Source organism: Haliaeetus albicilla, chromosome 1, assembly GCF_947461875.1.
Source record: "Haliaeetus albicilla chromosome 1, bHalAlb1.1, whole genome shotgun sequence".
Lineage (NCBI taxonomy): Eukaryota > Metazoa > Chordata > Aves > Accipitriformes > Accipitridae > Haliaeetus > Haliaeetus albicilla.
This window is the reverse complement of record NC_091483.1, coordinates 82,787,485-82,803,932: the sequence shown is the minus strand read 5'-3', so window position 1 is coordinate 82,803,932 and position 16,448 is coordinate 82,787,485. Positions and strand designations below refer to the sequence as shown.

Here is a 16,448-nt window from a genome sequence, read left to right as displayed (position 1 = left end):
GTAGAGGCTGGTGCCGGTTTAGTGCAAGGGATAAAGAGCCCACAAAGGCTTTTGTGCTCCGGGTTGGAGTGACACAATTCCTGCCCATGCCCAGGGATGAGAAATCAGGGCTGCCGTCCCTATCCAATCAGGATTTTTTTTCTTGTGAAAGACACGGGTTTGATCTTTGAACTTGGCCCATGGTGTGCGCGACAACACGGTGAGGTTGGCAAAGGTGAAATAATCCAAAATAATCCTCCGCCCAAGTGCTTCATGCTTGTCCTGCAGCATGGACTAGCGGCTGTCCCTGCAGTAATTTGGGAAGAAAACTGATGGGAGCTGCTGAAAGAGGCTGGGGTGATGCAAGACCTGAAGTTTCTTGAGTCACGAAGAAGTTGGCTCCAGCAAAGCCCAACCCCTCCAACGCTCAGCATTCAGTCCTGCAGTGGAGAGCAGCCAAAAAGCAGATTTTGGGCCATTATTTCCTAAGACGTGGGGCCAAAGCACAGCTTACAGGGAGCCTCAGCAGCTGCCTCTGCATACCATCAATGCTGTGCCTTTCCCGTCAGCTCTTCATGGCTGGGTCTTACTTCTAGATGCTTCCCCTTAAGACTCTTAAGATTCTTTAGCTCATGAAACACAATAAAGGTTGCTCGCTGGTATTGGAATAGAGTTTCTCTGAAGCCTGCCCGCCAGCTCTGATTTTTGGTGAAGATTTCCCCAGCATGTTAAGCAACAGGCTGTAGCATTTCACTTTCCAGCTGTCACTGTCCTAGAGGTAGGGAGAGAAGAGTTTCTTAGTAAACCAAGATTTATAGCCGGTTACGCCTGTGTGCTTTCCCAAGCTGTGTATTTCACAACAATAATTGGGAATGGGGAAGCTCTCGGCAGCTTTCCTTCCCAAGGCTGGGTTTTAGGCTCTGCTTGTTTCATAACTGAGTGGTTTTGGTTTTTCTGCTTGCAGATGCGAGAATGCAGCACGCCGAAGCTCAGCGAATTGACCGAATACAACATTTTTCCCTGCGCGTTCCTTTCCAAATCTCCGTAATCACGTATTTGATTTGCAAAGGATCTTTTTGCTAGTGGCTTCAAAGCTGACCCGGTCGGAGCAAGCCATAAAATGAACTGTGTTCCTCTAATTTGTCTTGGTAACAGGGGGACGTGGCGGCTCGCGAGCCCTGAATGCTGCCACGCAGAGATGCTTGCTGAGCGCATCCCAGCGCGCGCCCAGTAGATCACCAGGATCCACGCCGAACATCAATTCCGTGAATAAATGGCTCGGGAGGACAATGCGTTTGTCCCCATCCGTCACTGAACAAAACCTGGGAGCTGAGCCTGGAGCCGTGCTTCGGCTGCTGGCTTTGTCCCACCCGCGGGCCTCCGCCGGTTCCCACGGCCCCTCTGCCAAACGGGGCTGTGCCTGCAAGCTCAGCCTTCCTCCCTCTGGACTGAGGCAGGAGGGAGGAGGAGGATGGAGTGCTCCTGGTTTTAATAATCATCACCTTCATTTTCACGGATGAGTGAAAACGACTTCAAGTTATCAGACGGTGAAGGCGATCGCTGCTTGGTGTTTTGCTGATCAGGCTCTTGGCTTTCCGCTAGGCAAGCCAAATTGGGAAAAAAAATAGCTCTACAAATGATCTCATTGCTGTTTCCTTCCCCTGGATCCAACAAGCAGAGCACACGGCGAAGTGGCCGGCAAGGTACTGCTTTGTTGGAGATCCGGGAAACTCTGCAGGGAACCTGGTCAGGAGCTGCATTTTGCCGTGAAAGAGGTTCAAAAGGAGACAGAAAGGCAGCTGTGACTCTGCAGGACAGAAATTGGTGATGGAGTCTGAGGACATAAATGTCCTTCTTGGGAGAAAAAGGAGAGAAAGGGATTAAGAGGAGTTAGGTCCCAATTCCCACTGCACTGTTGATGGTGCCTTCATCTTGCAAAGGTGGACAGCACTGGACTAAGTATGGAGGTGGGTGGGAAACCATTGAAGACATTGGCGTCGACAGCACGACTATCTCACTTAAATGAAATGTTGGCAAAAGAAGATAAAAAGCTTAAGTGGATTTTCCCTTTCTGACATCCCTGGCCTTGCCAGCTCACAACCTTTCTGAGCCAGAAACCACTGCAAGCTGGAAACAGGGAGTCCAAGAGTGCGAAACTCCGGATAAGGAGAAATTCTGGCTGTTTTCTGGGAAAAGTGGCGGGCGAAAGATGGAGGGGAATGGTCTCAGAGAGTGAGAAACAGCTCCTGGGAGTCTGTTTAGGAGAGGAAAACAGAGAGGAGAGGTGCACCACCGCAGCATGGCTCATTCATATCTTCACAGAGCCCCTAAGAATTTTCCAGTGATGCAATGGAGTTAAAGTGAATATAAGCGTGCTGACAACTTTGCTTTCTTAGTCACCTTCTGTGGATCCCTTAGGAGGCCCCAGAGCTCTCCAGGACCAGCGGCGGAGGATCCATGCCAAACGTGGAGAGGCTCAGAGATGCTCTTCGTCTACATATCCAGCCTTTGAAGACACTGCATTGCCTGAAGTTGCAGCCTCTCCCCAGCCTGATGGGTTGAGGCCAACAGGTAGAGACTTGAGAGCGAGCTGGAGAGCTGTAAAATCAGATGCTGTTGGCTTAAATCCTGTTTTAAGAAGCGTATCCCCAGGCAGCGTTGAGAGGAGGCTCCTGGAAGACTGAAGCACTGTGAGGGGAGGCATTTGAGCCCCAGAGGAAGGGAGATGGGAGAGGTGGGAAGCTGTTCCTGGAGATAATGAGGCACAGGGGAGGCCACACAGCAAGTGCTGTAAGTCCTGGCTTCCTCTATTCATCTGAGGCTGAAACGATTATGTCAAAGGGAGGGAAAAAAGATGGATGTAGGGCTGGTTGCCTCCAAGAGCTGGTGGCCACCCAACAGGAGGACAGCTGTAGTGCTTAGTGTGGGTAGGTGCTGGCTACCACCAGGTCCCAGGGAAATCCTTGAGGTTTGGTGTATGGGGCCCAAGGGAGGTTGCACTGTCTCCATCCTTGGAGATTTTCAAGAACAGGCTGAATGCAGCCCTGAGCAACCTGTTCTGACCTCATGGCTGATCCTGCTTTGAGCAGGAGGTTGGAGTAGAGACCTCCTGAGGTCCCTTCCAACCTGAATTTCCTTACAGTCCCATGATCCTAAGACATATCCAGGCTATTCCCCCTTTGCAGAGCCTTTCTAGAGCATCCAGGGGGTTAGAGGAGAGAAGCCAGCACATCACCCCAGACAATTATTTCCTCTCTTTCATCAAACAAAATCCCAAACTGGTTAATCTGATGTTGCCAAACGGCTTTAGAAAATGCCGCTTTTAACCTCTAGGGTCACATGGTGAGTGGGTAGATGAGACCTGAGTTTTATTCCATGGAGCCAGACAGAGTAACACCATGGAAGTGAAGCTGGGCAGAAATTTAGAAAAGAATAACGTTTCTTTTTTCATCAAGGAGTGTCATACCATAGCACCTGGAGGTGTCCCAGACCGTGTTGAGATTAAGAAGCCATGACGCTATTCTCAGGGACGGCGGTTCGCCCATCTGGCAGCAACATCTCTCTGCTCCAACCACCATTGAAGAAGTCAAGGGCAACTTCAGCAATGACCACCATCAGCACCGAATTCCCTACTTGCGTGGAGTTAGCAACTGCAAACAGAACATCTAATAAACCCCTTCCAGTTCATAGTCACCCTCAGCCTCATCTCTCTCTTAGCTAAACTTTTCCTTTACAAAGAGCAGTGGCTATAAGAAAAAAAGTCTGGGTAACTCTGGGTCAGCACCGCTATTTTTGTAATACGTTTCCTGTGCTTGCAGGATGTCGGTGTGTCGTGTCTCCATCATCTCCTGCATCTCCACCCTGTGTCCCATGGGCGCATGGTGCCAGATTCACGGTGGTATAAACACGCAGACCTCAGCTTACTGGAGAACTAACTTGCCTTTTTATTTTCTTTGACTTGGGGGCTGTCTTTTGCAATGAGAATAAAACAATAATTTCAGGGTAGAGGAAATCTTAATATCTCTCCTCCCAAAATAGCACTTGAGAAGAACTTGAGAATCTTTTAGCCTGAAGAACTTGGATAAATGGAGTAGGAGGTTTTTTATCAACATCATAATTCATTATTTAATTTTCCCTCCTGAGCTAAGAAGTGGGAAAGTTTTGTTACTGTCTTGTTTTATTCCTGTCTGGTGCTATTCATAAATTTTTTCATGAAGAGCTCTGTAGGCAGCAAGTTTGTTCTCGCTACGAACATCCACTGCTCTCAGGACACTGCCTGGAGGGTAGACTCTGCTGAAACATTTATGAGATCCCATAAAGGCAACAGGATCCCATAAATCTGAACAGAAGGGAGGGAAAACAATTCTTATGAAACACAGCAGGGGACTACCTTGTTTGTTTACCACGCAAGCATAGCACGCTTCGTTTTTTTCTCTCTGAGAAGTCTCAATTATTTCCTTAAAAGTGCTGTTACGGCGGGAAAATGGCTCCTTGTATTCTTGATGATACATAGGGATAAGAAAAAAAAAAAAAAGAAAGCCCCCAAAAGTGGATCTTTGGCTCATAGGAAGCTGGCAGTGGGATTTGTGTAAGCCATAAAGCTTTTCTGTTTGTTTTTATCTGTAGCCGTTGTGCTGTCACTGCTACCAGTTACCAGCTGCATCTCAGCTGTGCCTGGCACCATAGCGGGAGCCGGAGCCACGCCATGCCGTCCTCTGCTTTTATTTCTGGGCTTGCCTCTGCCTGGTCGAACACAAGGGATGGAGACTGGTCTTCCTGCTGGTAATCCGGGGGTTCCACCATCCTGGAAAGTCTTCCCAGATGGCTTGTGGACGGCTCCTTGGCACGCACCGGGACATCAAACCCTTCCCACAGCTGACAAACCCAGCAGCCCATGCCTTTCACGGGGAAGGGTTGTGCACGTGCCAGCAGCACGGGATGTATGCATTAATTTTTTAATAAAATGCAGCCTCCAGCCTTCCGAGCAGCCACCAGCCCAGGGTGAGAAGTTTAGGCATTCCTCACGGGAGGGGGAGTGGAGGATCTCTCCAGGTGCACGTCTTGGGGCGAACAACAGCTATTTTTGGCCTCTGTGTGTCCAACATTGTTTTCTCCATCGGTGCAGCAGGGATTTGCTAAAAATAAGCAGGTATTCACGGGAGAGGGTGCGAAGGCAGCTGTTTCCATAGGCAGATGCCAATGTTGAGGTACCCAAGCTGAAAGCACAGTGAGAGCGAGCCCTGTCAGGTCAAGTGAACAGAGACTTAACGCAGATTCGGTGGTTTACTGTTGGACAAGATCTAGGTCAGGAGGACCCACCAAGGAACATCAGCAGCAGCTTTCCCCCTTTTCCAAAGCACCCTGCTTTCCTCTTCCTTTCTTTGGTAATTGTTATGGATTTCATTCAGCTTTTTCAGCCTTCAAAACGTGGAACAATAGTGGGACAGCGAAGCTCAGGAAGCTGGGGAGCAGGAACAATAGTTGACGTTGTGTCCTTTCCCAGCCATGCTGCCAGACACCCCTTCCCCTTCCACATCCCTCCTTCTCCAGGAAGTCTGACCTCTCTCTTGGGTGTTTTCCAGGCTGTCGATCTGCTCTTCCATCGCCGTGCAGCCAAGGGAAATGCAAGGCTGCAGGTAACAGCCTGGTGCAATGCACCAATGGTGCAAAACGTCTTTCGTTTTGGCTGAAAGAAGAGCCTTGGGGGCAAAACTGCACTAACTCCTGTCCTGGGAAGATGTTTCCCCTCTTGCCGTAGCCTTGCTGTGTTTCTAGGGCTTTGGGCACATGAACAGCCCTGTGGTGATGGATGATGGATCATGGCCATCAGGGTCTCGGTTGCGTGCCAAGGAGAAGATGGAAGGAGCCAACACAGCACCCAAATGTTAAGGACGGTGCTTGTTGCAGGGAAAAGACAGCGAGGACGCGCTCTTAGGACACATCCCCTTCCCAACACGAGCAAGGGATGCGGAGGGAGCCTGGGAAAGCCTTTCGGAGGCTGGTGGTCCGCAGCCGAGGATGGGGGCAACTGGTAGGAGCTCTGCAGGAGACCGTCCCATTCAGCATACGACAAGAGAGGCAGCAGGGATGCGTTTTAGGGGCTTTCTGGAGGGAAGCCGAGGGTTTTTAGCAATGCTGACAAACACCAAGGTGTCTGTTTTTCCTTTCGGTGCTTCAGTTCCCGCTGCTGATGTTGCCTGAGCACGTCCAGGGGCTCAAAAACCAGGGAGAGCTCAGGATGGAGATGGTGCCAACTCCCCGTCAGCGCACGAGACGGGGCTGGGTGGTGTGACCCATGGTTTAGGGACATTTGTACATCGAACCCATCAGGGCTTTATCGGTGAGGCCAGCTAAAACGCTTCCCAGTTGCCCCAGGGCAGCTGGGTCATGGCCCAGTATATTTATCTTGTCTTCTCTGCTCCGCGGCAGTGAGCAAAGTCCAATGTGGTTTTTGGGGGAAAAAAAGAAATAACACTTTGGAACGTGTTTGCATCTGCACCGAGTTAAAAGCGAGGTGTGCGTGAGACCCCTTAATCCCTCCCCGTGTGCATTGGGGTCCATTGCAAAGCGAAAAGGGGTTTGCTCTTAGCAGCCCGCGTCTCCATCGCACCCAAAAGCTGCAGATTTAGGGCTTTATGCCGCGCTTGCCAAACACTAGCGTAATTAAAATACGATGCAGACAAATGGTCTTATCTCGCTCTCCACCTGGGATGAGGAGCCGGGGTGATTAATGGGGACGGCAATGAGCGCAGAGAGCTCCGCCATCACAGATTAACGTTGGTCTTTCTGCCGGGGCGGGGGGGACACGACAGCACCACGGGGTGGGATGAGAGCGGCGACAGCAAATTCAGTTTTCCTTCATGCTTATTCGACCGCTTGTCATGCCATGGGGCAGCTTTCCTTTCTGCCAGGCTATGACGCAGGAGGAGAAGGATGCGTTCCCCGCGGCCGGGGGGGGACACGACACGCGTGGTTAATAGGTTTCAAGCCGTGTGCCCCGGCACGGTTCGTTAAACCCCGGCTTCAGATCCTTCCCTGCATCGTGTTGACCTCAGTCCTTTAATTAGAGGTACTTGGAGGTGTTGGTGTGTGCGGGACCTAAAATCACGGTGCTGGGTGTGCTGCCTCATTTGGGGTTTTATTTTTTTTTTAATTTTTTTGGTTTTTTTGCAAGGATGCAACACACAGGCCCAAGGGGATGGCGGGAAGATGCGATCACTGTAAAATGGGAAAGACTGGGGAAGGGGGGATCCCAATCCGGAGCCTGTGGCGAGGCTGGCACCTCCGAGCTGGGCAGGGCAGGGCAGGACGAAGGAGGCGAAACTTGGGTCTCTTCCCAGGAGGGGCTGGGGGCTCTGCTCCCCCCCCCCCCAAATTTCTGGCGTAAAGTGAATAAAAGGGGTCCGTGAGGGTGGTTGTGCTGGTACCAGGAGACAGCAGAGGCCGGGGCGGTGGGCAGATGGGTGATGGTTGGAAAGGGGGGGTGGTTGGAAAGGGGGGTGTTTTGGGGGGTGCTGGTTGGAAAGGGGGGTGTTTTGGAGGGGTGGTTGGAAAAGGCGGGTGTTTTTGGGGTGCTGTTTGGAAAGGAGGGTGTTTTGGGGGTGCTGTTTGGAAAGGAGAGGGGTTTTGGGGGGGGTAACAAGAGAGGGACCGTGTGAAATATCAGGGGTGCTGGTGACTCGCCCCTGAGGGGTGCCCGGCCACGGTCTTGGGGCATGGCGGTGTGGGGAAGGGTTAATTCGGGGGGGGTGTTATGTGAGGGGTGCAATGCTGGGGAGGGGACGGACAGAGGGGGTCCGTGTCACCTCAGGGGGGTCCGTGTCACCCCGGGGGGGGGGGTCTGTGTCACCTCAGGGGTGTCCGGGACACCTCGGGGGTGTCTGTGTCGCCTCAGGGTGGTCTGTGTCACCTCAAGGGGGTCCGGGACACCCCGGGGGGGTCTGTGTCACCCCGGGGGGGGTCTGTGTCACCTCAGGGGAGTCCGGGACACCCCGGGGGGGTCTGTGTCACCTCAGGGTGGTCTGTGTCACCGCAGGGGGGTCCGTATCACCCCGGGGGGGGTCTGTGTCACCTCAGGGGGGTCCGTGTCACCTCAGGGGGGTCCGGGACACCCTGGGGGGGCCTGTGTCACCCCGGGGGGGGGTTGTGTCACCCCGGGGGGGTCCGTGTCACACAGACCCGCGGGTCTCCGGGGGGGGGGAATCGGACGAGCTCACGGCACGGCGGGCGGGGGGGGTGTGTGTGGGGGGGGGATTAAGGGGTGTGCGCTGTGGTGGGGGGTTGGACGCGCCCATGAGCTGCGGGGCGGGGGGGGGGGGGGCGTGGAACGACCGCTGCGCTGGGGGTGTGCGCGCGGGGGGGGGGGGGTGAGTTGGACGAGCCCATGCCTCGCGGAGGGGGGAGCCATCCGTCTCCCCCGCCACTTTTGCGCTCAGCTGTTGCCGGCTTTTGAAGCCTTCCCGTCCCCGCTCCGTGTAAAAGCAGCAGAAGAAGGTCGGTGCTGTGAATCCCGCCCGGCTGGGGGAGGCGAAGACCACAGGCAGCGGATTCGGCCTTACCGCGGCTCCCCCTACGGCGGGGAGAGCGGTGGTGCGGCGCGGGGCGGGGCGGGGCGGGGCGAAGCGGGGCGGGGCGCAACGGCCGCAGTGCTGCCGGCTCCCTCCTCCCCGCCGCATCGCTGTCGCCATGGCGCTGTGTGGCCGCTCCGCTCTCCTCCTGCCGCCCCCGCGCCCCTCGCCGCGCCGCCCCCGGGCCGCCGAGGCTTTCGTCAGGTAACGGAGGGCGAGGGGAAGGGGGTCCGCCGGGGAAGGGGGGGGGGGTGAGGAGCTGACAGGGAGGCGCCGGGCCGGGTTTTGGGTTGAGCTGAGGGGGCAGGTAGGGTGGGGCCGGGCTGGGTTTTGGGGGGCACTGAGGGGGCTGGGGGGGGATGAAGGAGGGTGGGGGCGTTGAAGAGGCTGGGCTGGGGTGTTAGGAGAGGAGGGGGTACCGGGGGGGGGGTGAGGTAGAGGTTTTGGGGGAGGTGGTGTGGGAGGGGAGGTTTGGGGGGGTTAAGAGGCTCGGTTGGGGGAGAAACTGGGGTGTTCAGAGAGCTGTGGGCGCTGAAGGTGGCGGTTGGGAGGAAAATAGGGTGTTCAGGGCGTTGGGGTGGGCTGGTGGGAAGGTTGGGGGGTTAAGGGCTTTGGAGGTGCTGAGGTAGGCTGGGAGAGAGGGGTTGGGGGCATTAAGGAGAGGTTTTGTGGTGTGCAGGGCGTGTTAAGGACTTTGGGGGGGTATTGCAGGAGGACTGGAAGTCATGAAGGAGGTTGGAATGGGTGTGGGGGGCTGGAGCATTAAGAGCAGCATTTGTGGGTCTGGGGCTGTGGGGAGAAGGGGCAGGGGGGTTAATTTTGCAGGTGGCTACTGGGAGAGAAGTGTTGATGGCCTTGACAGGACTGCAGGCGGGGGCCTGACTTGACCTTGTGGGTGTAGGGATTGGCGAATCCTGAATCCTGCTGGAGGAGGGTGTGTGGGAGGCTGCGATGGACTGGGGACAGGGGGACAAAAAAGGTGGTTTGGGGACCTTGGAGAGGGGCTGGTCTGGAGAGAGTGGGCTTGGGGTAGTGTTACTGTGGGAAGCTAAGCCTGGGTCTGGTTTGGGAGGGGATGGGTGTGGGGCTACCTTGGAAGTGGGGAAGAAGGGTTCGTGAAAGGTAGGAAAGCCGAATTAGGGTAGGGATGGCAGAGATTTGGGAGGAGTTGAGGGGTTATGGAGGGAAAGGAGATTGCGTGTTTGTGTGGGCATCTGTTGGGTGGCTTGTGGAGAATTGCTTGAGGGTATGAAGGCAGTAACATTCTCTGAGCTTCAGAAATATTGGGTATAGTGCTTGACAAGAGATGGGGCCTGGGGACATGTTAGATGATAGCGTTGGCTCTATGGGAGCTCGGGTGTCAGCTCAGGTATTGTTAGGTTGCTAGAGCTCTATTTCCTTTTAAAGACTTAAGGTGTACCCGTGTGTGGATTAGACTACAGGGTATTATCTGAAGTGTCTGAATAGAGGGAACGGCCTCATGTTGTGCCAGGGGAGGTTTGGATTGGATATTAGGAAAAATTTCTTCACCGAAAGGGTTGTTAAGCATTGGAACAGGCTGCCCAGGGAAGTGGTGGAGTCACTATCCCTGGAGGTGTTTAAAAGACGTGTAGGTGTAGTGCTTAGGGACATGGTTTAGTGGTGGGCTTGGCAGTGTTAGGTTTATGGTTGGACTCGATGATCTTAAGGGTCTTTTCCAGCCTAAGTGATTGTATGTTTTTATTCTATAATATCAGAAAGAACAACACAGGAACTGAAGTGCTTGATGCTTTCAATAGTTATAGAACAATGCATGGAAGTATTCACCAGTGTGAAGTCAGATAATAGAGTAACTGGGACATTGCATGTAAATTGCAGACAAACAGTTGGCCAAACTACTTGGGTATTAAAATCTGTCTATGTTTGCTGTAGATTTTCAATTAAAAAAAAAAGTTTTTTATCTTTTATACAAGAAGGGAATAAAAACACTTTCACTTTTCAGACAATATGCCTGTAAAATGAGAAATTCTGTATTGTGAGAGAGAAATGGAGGTCGTTCTGTTTGCCTGAAATAAATGAACATGGCTGTTCTGTGATGGTTGTTCCCTCTCTGCCTGCAGTTAGAAATTGAACTGATTGTAAGAGGGAAGGAAAAGCGACCTTTTCAAATAATTTTCTCACTGAATAAATTAATCTTATTTGTTTAGAAAGGGCTTAGTATTTGTTTATAGCTGGAAAGTATCTAAAATTTCATCATGATCAGTAACAAAATACCAAGACGCTAAAAAAAAAGAGCTGAAAGAAAATGGTTTCCACTCGAGCCTCCCTCTTTGAGTGATTTTTTGTAATCTGAGATCCTGTTTTAGAGTTGTCATGAGAACATTCAGACTCTCTGTGAACATCTGCAAGCTTTTGAGCTCCACTGGGAGATCCAGACAGCATCTGTAATTTGGCATGTTTGTAGGAGGCATGTCATCCGTTAAGTTTTTTTCCTCCTCAACATTCGTTCTTGTGCAGGGGTTTTTTTTCAGGCCAGATGGAGGCAGGGAGTCCAGTGTTTGCAATAAATTTCCCAAGCAGTCAGCAGATACCAGGCAGTTAATAAAAATAAAACAATCCGTTACCCTCCTCCCCCTGCCCCCAAGTCCCAAACAGGAATGGAAAAATTCTTAACACTATATAAAGAATAGAGAAACGGCCAGAGATAATTCTTGGAGTTCTTCCACATAGTTCAGAGTTCTGGTCTGCCATATGGTGTGTTGGGAGCTGGCGTTTATCATGGCGACCCTCGGCGTTGTAACAACAAAAGCAGGAAAAGAATGGTTTTGTAAATAAAAAGAAAAAATCCCTTAACTAAGAGATGAGTATTGCCTGAAAAAGGGTATGCCTTTTTAGAAGGTGATGTCATGTTTCATGTGTCTGTGTTTAGTGGTGTGGAGTGTTTTCCTTAAGAATACATGCATTTCTGAACAAAATTTCTGTTAAATGCTTTTGTTAAATATCGTCATCTAAAACCAATGTTTATTTGTTCTATTTGGTAGGGTTCTGGCGCCACCCAATTTTGCATTACCTTTATATAAATAGAGCAGGCAAATCCTCATTAATTACCCATGTTTGTAACATAATAAAGATTAGTTCTAGCTGTGGGTGTATGTGGGGAAATGCAAAATGAGTACTTGGGTTCATTTTTATGTTGTGTCTGCCTATATGCCTAATATTGTCATCCTCTAAACCATTCTGTTTTTAATCGCGTAGTGGTTAAGTATGTGGCTTTCTTTCCTATGGCTTTGGAGGAGCAGTTGGTGGGGTGTTTGGGAGCATGGTGGTGCAGGGATGAAAGAGTTGTTGTGGTTTCCCAACCAATTTTAGTAGGGGACATGTCTGTGTTGAAAGATTAACAGTTTGTATCCATGTGTTCCTTATGTAATTATACCAAGGTTCAGGATTTTGTAATAGTACTGTTTCACCAAAATTTTTTTAAGAAATGCACTGTATTTTAGCTATGCAAAGAGAGACCTAATTTGCTGAAGTACGGGGGGGGGGGGGAAGGAGAAACAAACCCCATTCCTTGAATATGGATGGTTTTCTACCACGTTAGGGAATTAATATGGCTTAGAGACTGTTGAGTGCTAGGCTGCAGCCAAAGTTAAGAGGAATGTGGCACAACCTATATGGTTGGTAGGAATAGAAAGGTAGAATAAGTGCTTGGGAAGGAAAAGCTGCCAAGGAGAGGAGCAGAGCTATTGCGTTAACTCGGCTGCCTGTGGAGCTTCAGCTGAAGTTACCCCTTTGCGATAGTTCAGCTTGAATTGATGGCAAAGCATCTGGCTTGGTGCTTTCTGGCCGTGTGGCTGCAGTGGTTGTGGGCCAGTAATGTGCTCTGCAAGTAAATTTAGTCTTAAGGCACTGTAGCTTAACTTCTGATTTCTGCTGAAGTGCTAGATGCTTGCCTTGTCTTTCTGATCAGAGTTTGACTGATGGCAGAATAATTACACTTGAGCTGCTAGTCTTTTCTACTTCTTCAAATATTGTCATTTTCTCAGGTGATAATGTTTTTGGGGAAGAATAGGTGGCATCCTCAATAAGATGCTGCAATTTAAGAAAGTGAAAATACAGAGCTGGTGTTTATAAATCAGCCTGTTAACAGAGAACGCGTTAAGGCTGCAGGTCTAACTGGCACATATGTGTGTATAGGTGATGGGCAACCTATCATTTGATTGCACCCATGGAAGAACTTCACTTTGTTTCCAGCCCAGTAGAGGATGTTGAGGTCCAGTCTGTGAGTTGCTCACAGTAAGCAAGTATGCCTAAAGGCTGCACTGTCCAGTGTGGTTACAGAAAATACTGGTATGAATATTGATGTGCATCCTTAATAAATAGTGCTACTGTTCAGATGTGCTGAAGTGCCAAAGATCCTGAACAAGCTTGTAATTTGCAAAAGGCGTCAGGTAGTCCCAAATGTTTAGTAAGGAGAGGTTCATGCTTGTTCTTATGTGCTTTGAGGTCTCTGAATTACAGAATTGAGTATTACTGTCCATTTAAAGTCAAGAAGCAAGGAATTTGGTCCTGTAAAATGCACAGAGAGTTGAAATTTCTTCCTTTATGTTCAGTTTTAATATTTGCTATTTACGGTTGCTGAACATGCTAAATGTCTTTAAAGTGGCTAGATCTCCTATTTACAGTCAAGTCCCTATGTTCATTGTAGAGAAATTTTGAAAATAGCTGGAAAATTGTCACATATTTTAAGATGGGTGAATGCCATTGTCTTCTGTGAGTGCCAAGCAGTATAACAGAGTTATTTTGGTGAGCTAAGAAAAAAACCAAAAAACTGAGAAAGCATGTTAATGTTCAAGCTAGATAGTAAATTTCAAGTAAACTGCTTTTGAAATTAATTAAATTCTGAGAGTCTCTAACTCGGGCTGACTTCTGGTTTCTGTTTTCACAAATATATTAAATGATAATAATGTCAGACTGTGGGAAATCCAGGGAAATCCCATACTCCAATAGAAGCAGACAATAATAATGTTTCTGGTAGTAACTGTGAGGTCAACAAAAGGCCCATGAAAAATAAACTTGATGTTTTGGGGGTAGAGGGGAAACAGATGGTAGTAGCAGCGAGTTAACAAGAAGTGAGATTTGGAAAAAGATAAACTGTTTTAGCTTTCCATTTTATTTATTTATTAAATAAAGTATTTCACATTAAAACCAGTGTCTGTCTTGGGTAGCTAGCATGAATCTATTCAAGTCATTCCCTGAAGATGAACCTTGTTAATGTGAGGATTTGCACAAGCTTGCCAGGGGGGGTCTCAGATTTTTTTTCCCTTCGTTTGCTGCGATCTATCAAAGCTTTACCACGTGTGGGTTTTTATGACTGCCTAGCCTTTGTGGGGGAGGAGCGTAACATCTGCCAATATGAAGCAAAACACACTCAACACAGTGAAATCACATCCTTTGTCGGCTGAATTGCATGTTAACCACAGCTGTGGCCATCCCAGACGTATGGTAAGCCAGCCTGTGGGAATCAGTCGGCAATCAATCAGGGATCAATGCTAATATCGTTGCTGCATTAGTACCACTGGATTACAACATCAAGAAAAGGAAGCTTGTGCCCAGAATAAATTCAGCTAGCAACAAGAGACACAGAAAAAAGTAACATGTTGTGGAAACGTAAATGAAATAAAAATTAAAATAAAAATACTGTGTGGCATTATTTAAAAAATGTATTTGTTCTTTCTGGTTGAGAAAGGCACAGTTGTTAATATTCTCTTTATTTGCCAACATACATGGCTTGTAGTGCAGTGTCTCTTACTAAGTTGTGATAGGCTAGACTGTTGTAAAGCAAGGTACTTTGCATAATTAGTATGAAGACATGTGAACAGATGAGCACTAGTTCTTAGAAGTTAATGATGTCAATTATCTTTCCCCCTTTTTTTTTTTGGATCTGGTCCAAGATTAGCAGAATAATAAGTACCTCAACATATAGTTTCTTAATTGGCCCAAGCACACTTTATTGCCAGATGCCACTTCAACATGTGGCCTTGCCTTCTGACCCGCCTTCATCAGCAGTCAGATCAGCTTGCTGATGTTTGAAAGTGTAGGGGGTTTTTTTGGTTCCTTTTTTTTTTTTTAATTCCTGGGCTAGAGTTTGGATCAGTAAGCTGATCTGACTTGGCACATGGCTTCAAGATCATCAGTGAAGATACAAAGGCAGTGGTAAGGGTGAGACTGTCCCTTGCAGCACCCTGGTCTCTTACACTGGCTTAAGATGATGTAGAAATTACATCTTCTGTTCAAAAGTGCATGTTGGAAAAATTCTCACTTTTCACCTACTTTCAACTTCTTATTCACTTCTGTAGCAGCCTGGTTGTCTGTGGTTGTCTTGTTGAATAGGACTGGATAAGTAGTTTGCAGCCTATGTCTTGTCCATGTCTCATTGAAGCCCAGGAATTTGGGGCTTCCTTAGAAGGGCTTCATGTAATTGTGTTTTCGAACACACCTAATGCTGATTTTTCAGCAGCAAGCTACTGTAAAATTTAGTTGTGGTTATGTATGTGGGTGGATCCAGAGCCACATCTTCCAGGAAAGTGTCCTGAAGCCCAGAGGGTTATGCTGTTATGCGGAGGTTCGTTCTTCATTGTTTCTGTTTGAAATTGTGTTACTGTGGCAAAATGAAAAGGAGTAAAAAGTCAGCACCCTTACTAGGGCGCTTGCTTTGGAGGCGGGAACAGTCATGGATTTTTGTTCCCAGGACAGTTTCTTTGTTTTTGTCAGATGACTGTTTAATGTGAAATGCAAGAAAATGCCATTTTTTTCTCTGACTTTATACACAGTTTAGCCTGTATTGTTTAAAAGCATGTAGTAAGAATTCTAATTATTCTCTTCACTATTTCTGAATAACGTCTTTCTTCAGACACAGAAGTCTTCTGTTTTTAATGTCAGCCTTTGAATGTAATGATTTATACACACTTGAGATGACGTTGAAAATATTTCTGTGAAGAAGCTTTTTCAAAGATTTCTTTCATAGAAACCACTTCTTTAAACGAGGCAAGGAAAAATATTCTGCTGAAGGCTGTTTAATATTAAGATTGAAATAAACATCTTTGTGGTCATACATCTCATTATGAAATAATGAACATATAATTTGCCCTACGCTTTTTCCTTTTATGTCAGGATTATCTCCAGAGGGAAGTGTAGCATTGACATTCATCTTTGCTTGGCAGAAGTTTCCTAGCAGCTTAATCTGAGAACTTCGTATTTTTTTAAGGGGTGCACCAAAGTTGTAGTTCCTGTGGAGGATACTGAAAGTAATTCTAGGAGAGTAAAATTCCTAACCTGAAATCAAAACTTAAGGAGGCAAAGAAATACCCAACCCAGAACAAACGTGCAAATACTTTCCTCCCCCCCCCCCCCCCCCCCCCCGTTTACTTGAACAGATCTGAAAATATTTTCACAGAGCTCAAGAAGACAAAAACAATGTTTTACTTTGCTCTGCTCTGGTCATGTTGCACAGGCTCATAACATTACCTTTTATTTTACATGATAAACATACTTGATAAGGTCTCCCTTTCATTGAAGCTGTTAGTGTGAAATTAAAATTTAAAGCTCTTAGGAATAACTTACCTTGTATCATATAATAATGCTTTTTAATAAATGGGAGTATCTTTCCCCACAGGTTCCTTACACGGAGTTTCCGTACTTGTTCTTTTGTCAAACCGAGCCCTAACCATTCCTTTCTTCTAAAAGTGATCAGTATATGGGGAAAAAAATGATAGCAAAATCAGGGTATGTATTCATGCTGTGTTTATAATGCATAAGAGGTTTGAAAAATATTTTACAATCCAGAAAAACCTGTCTTAGGCTGGAGAATTACTTGAATTTGCTTTGAGAGTAGAAGTTGAACGCGAGTAGTAGAGGGGTTTTTTG

At 48.3% G+C, this 16,448-nt stretch overlaps 1 protein-coding gene and 1 long non-coding RNA gene across 2 annotated transcripts in view; both read left to right on the top strand.

Moving 5' to 3' along the window:
• Positions 1–908: 908 nt before the first annotated feature.
• LOC138686355 (uncharacterized) lies at positions 909–3,914 on the top strand. Its single transcript, XR_011325709.1, has 2 exons — positions 909–2,769; positions 3,435–3,914. It is a non-coding gene; the product is annotated as an uncharacterized lncRNA (long non-coding RNA).
• A 4,685-nt stretch (positions 3,915–8,599) lies between these two features.
• The window catches only part of DNAAF9 (dynein axonemal assembly factor 9), a 78,250-nt gene continuing 70,401 nt past the window's right edge, over positions 8,600–16,448 (top strand). The window contains exon 1 of the mRNA XM_069796973.1: positions 8,600–8,750. Within this exon, the coding sequence (XP_069653074.1) occupies positions 8,665–8,750 (86 nt within the window). The 5' untranslated portion in view covers positions 8,600–8,664. The remainder of the gene's footprint in view (positions 8,751–16,448) is intronic.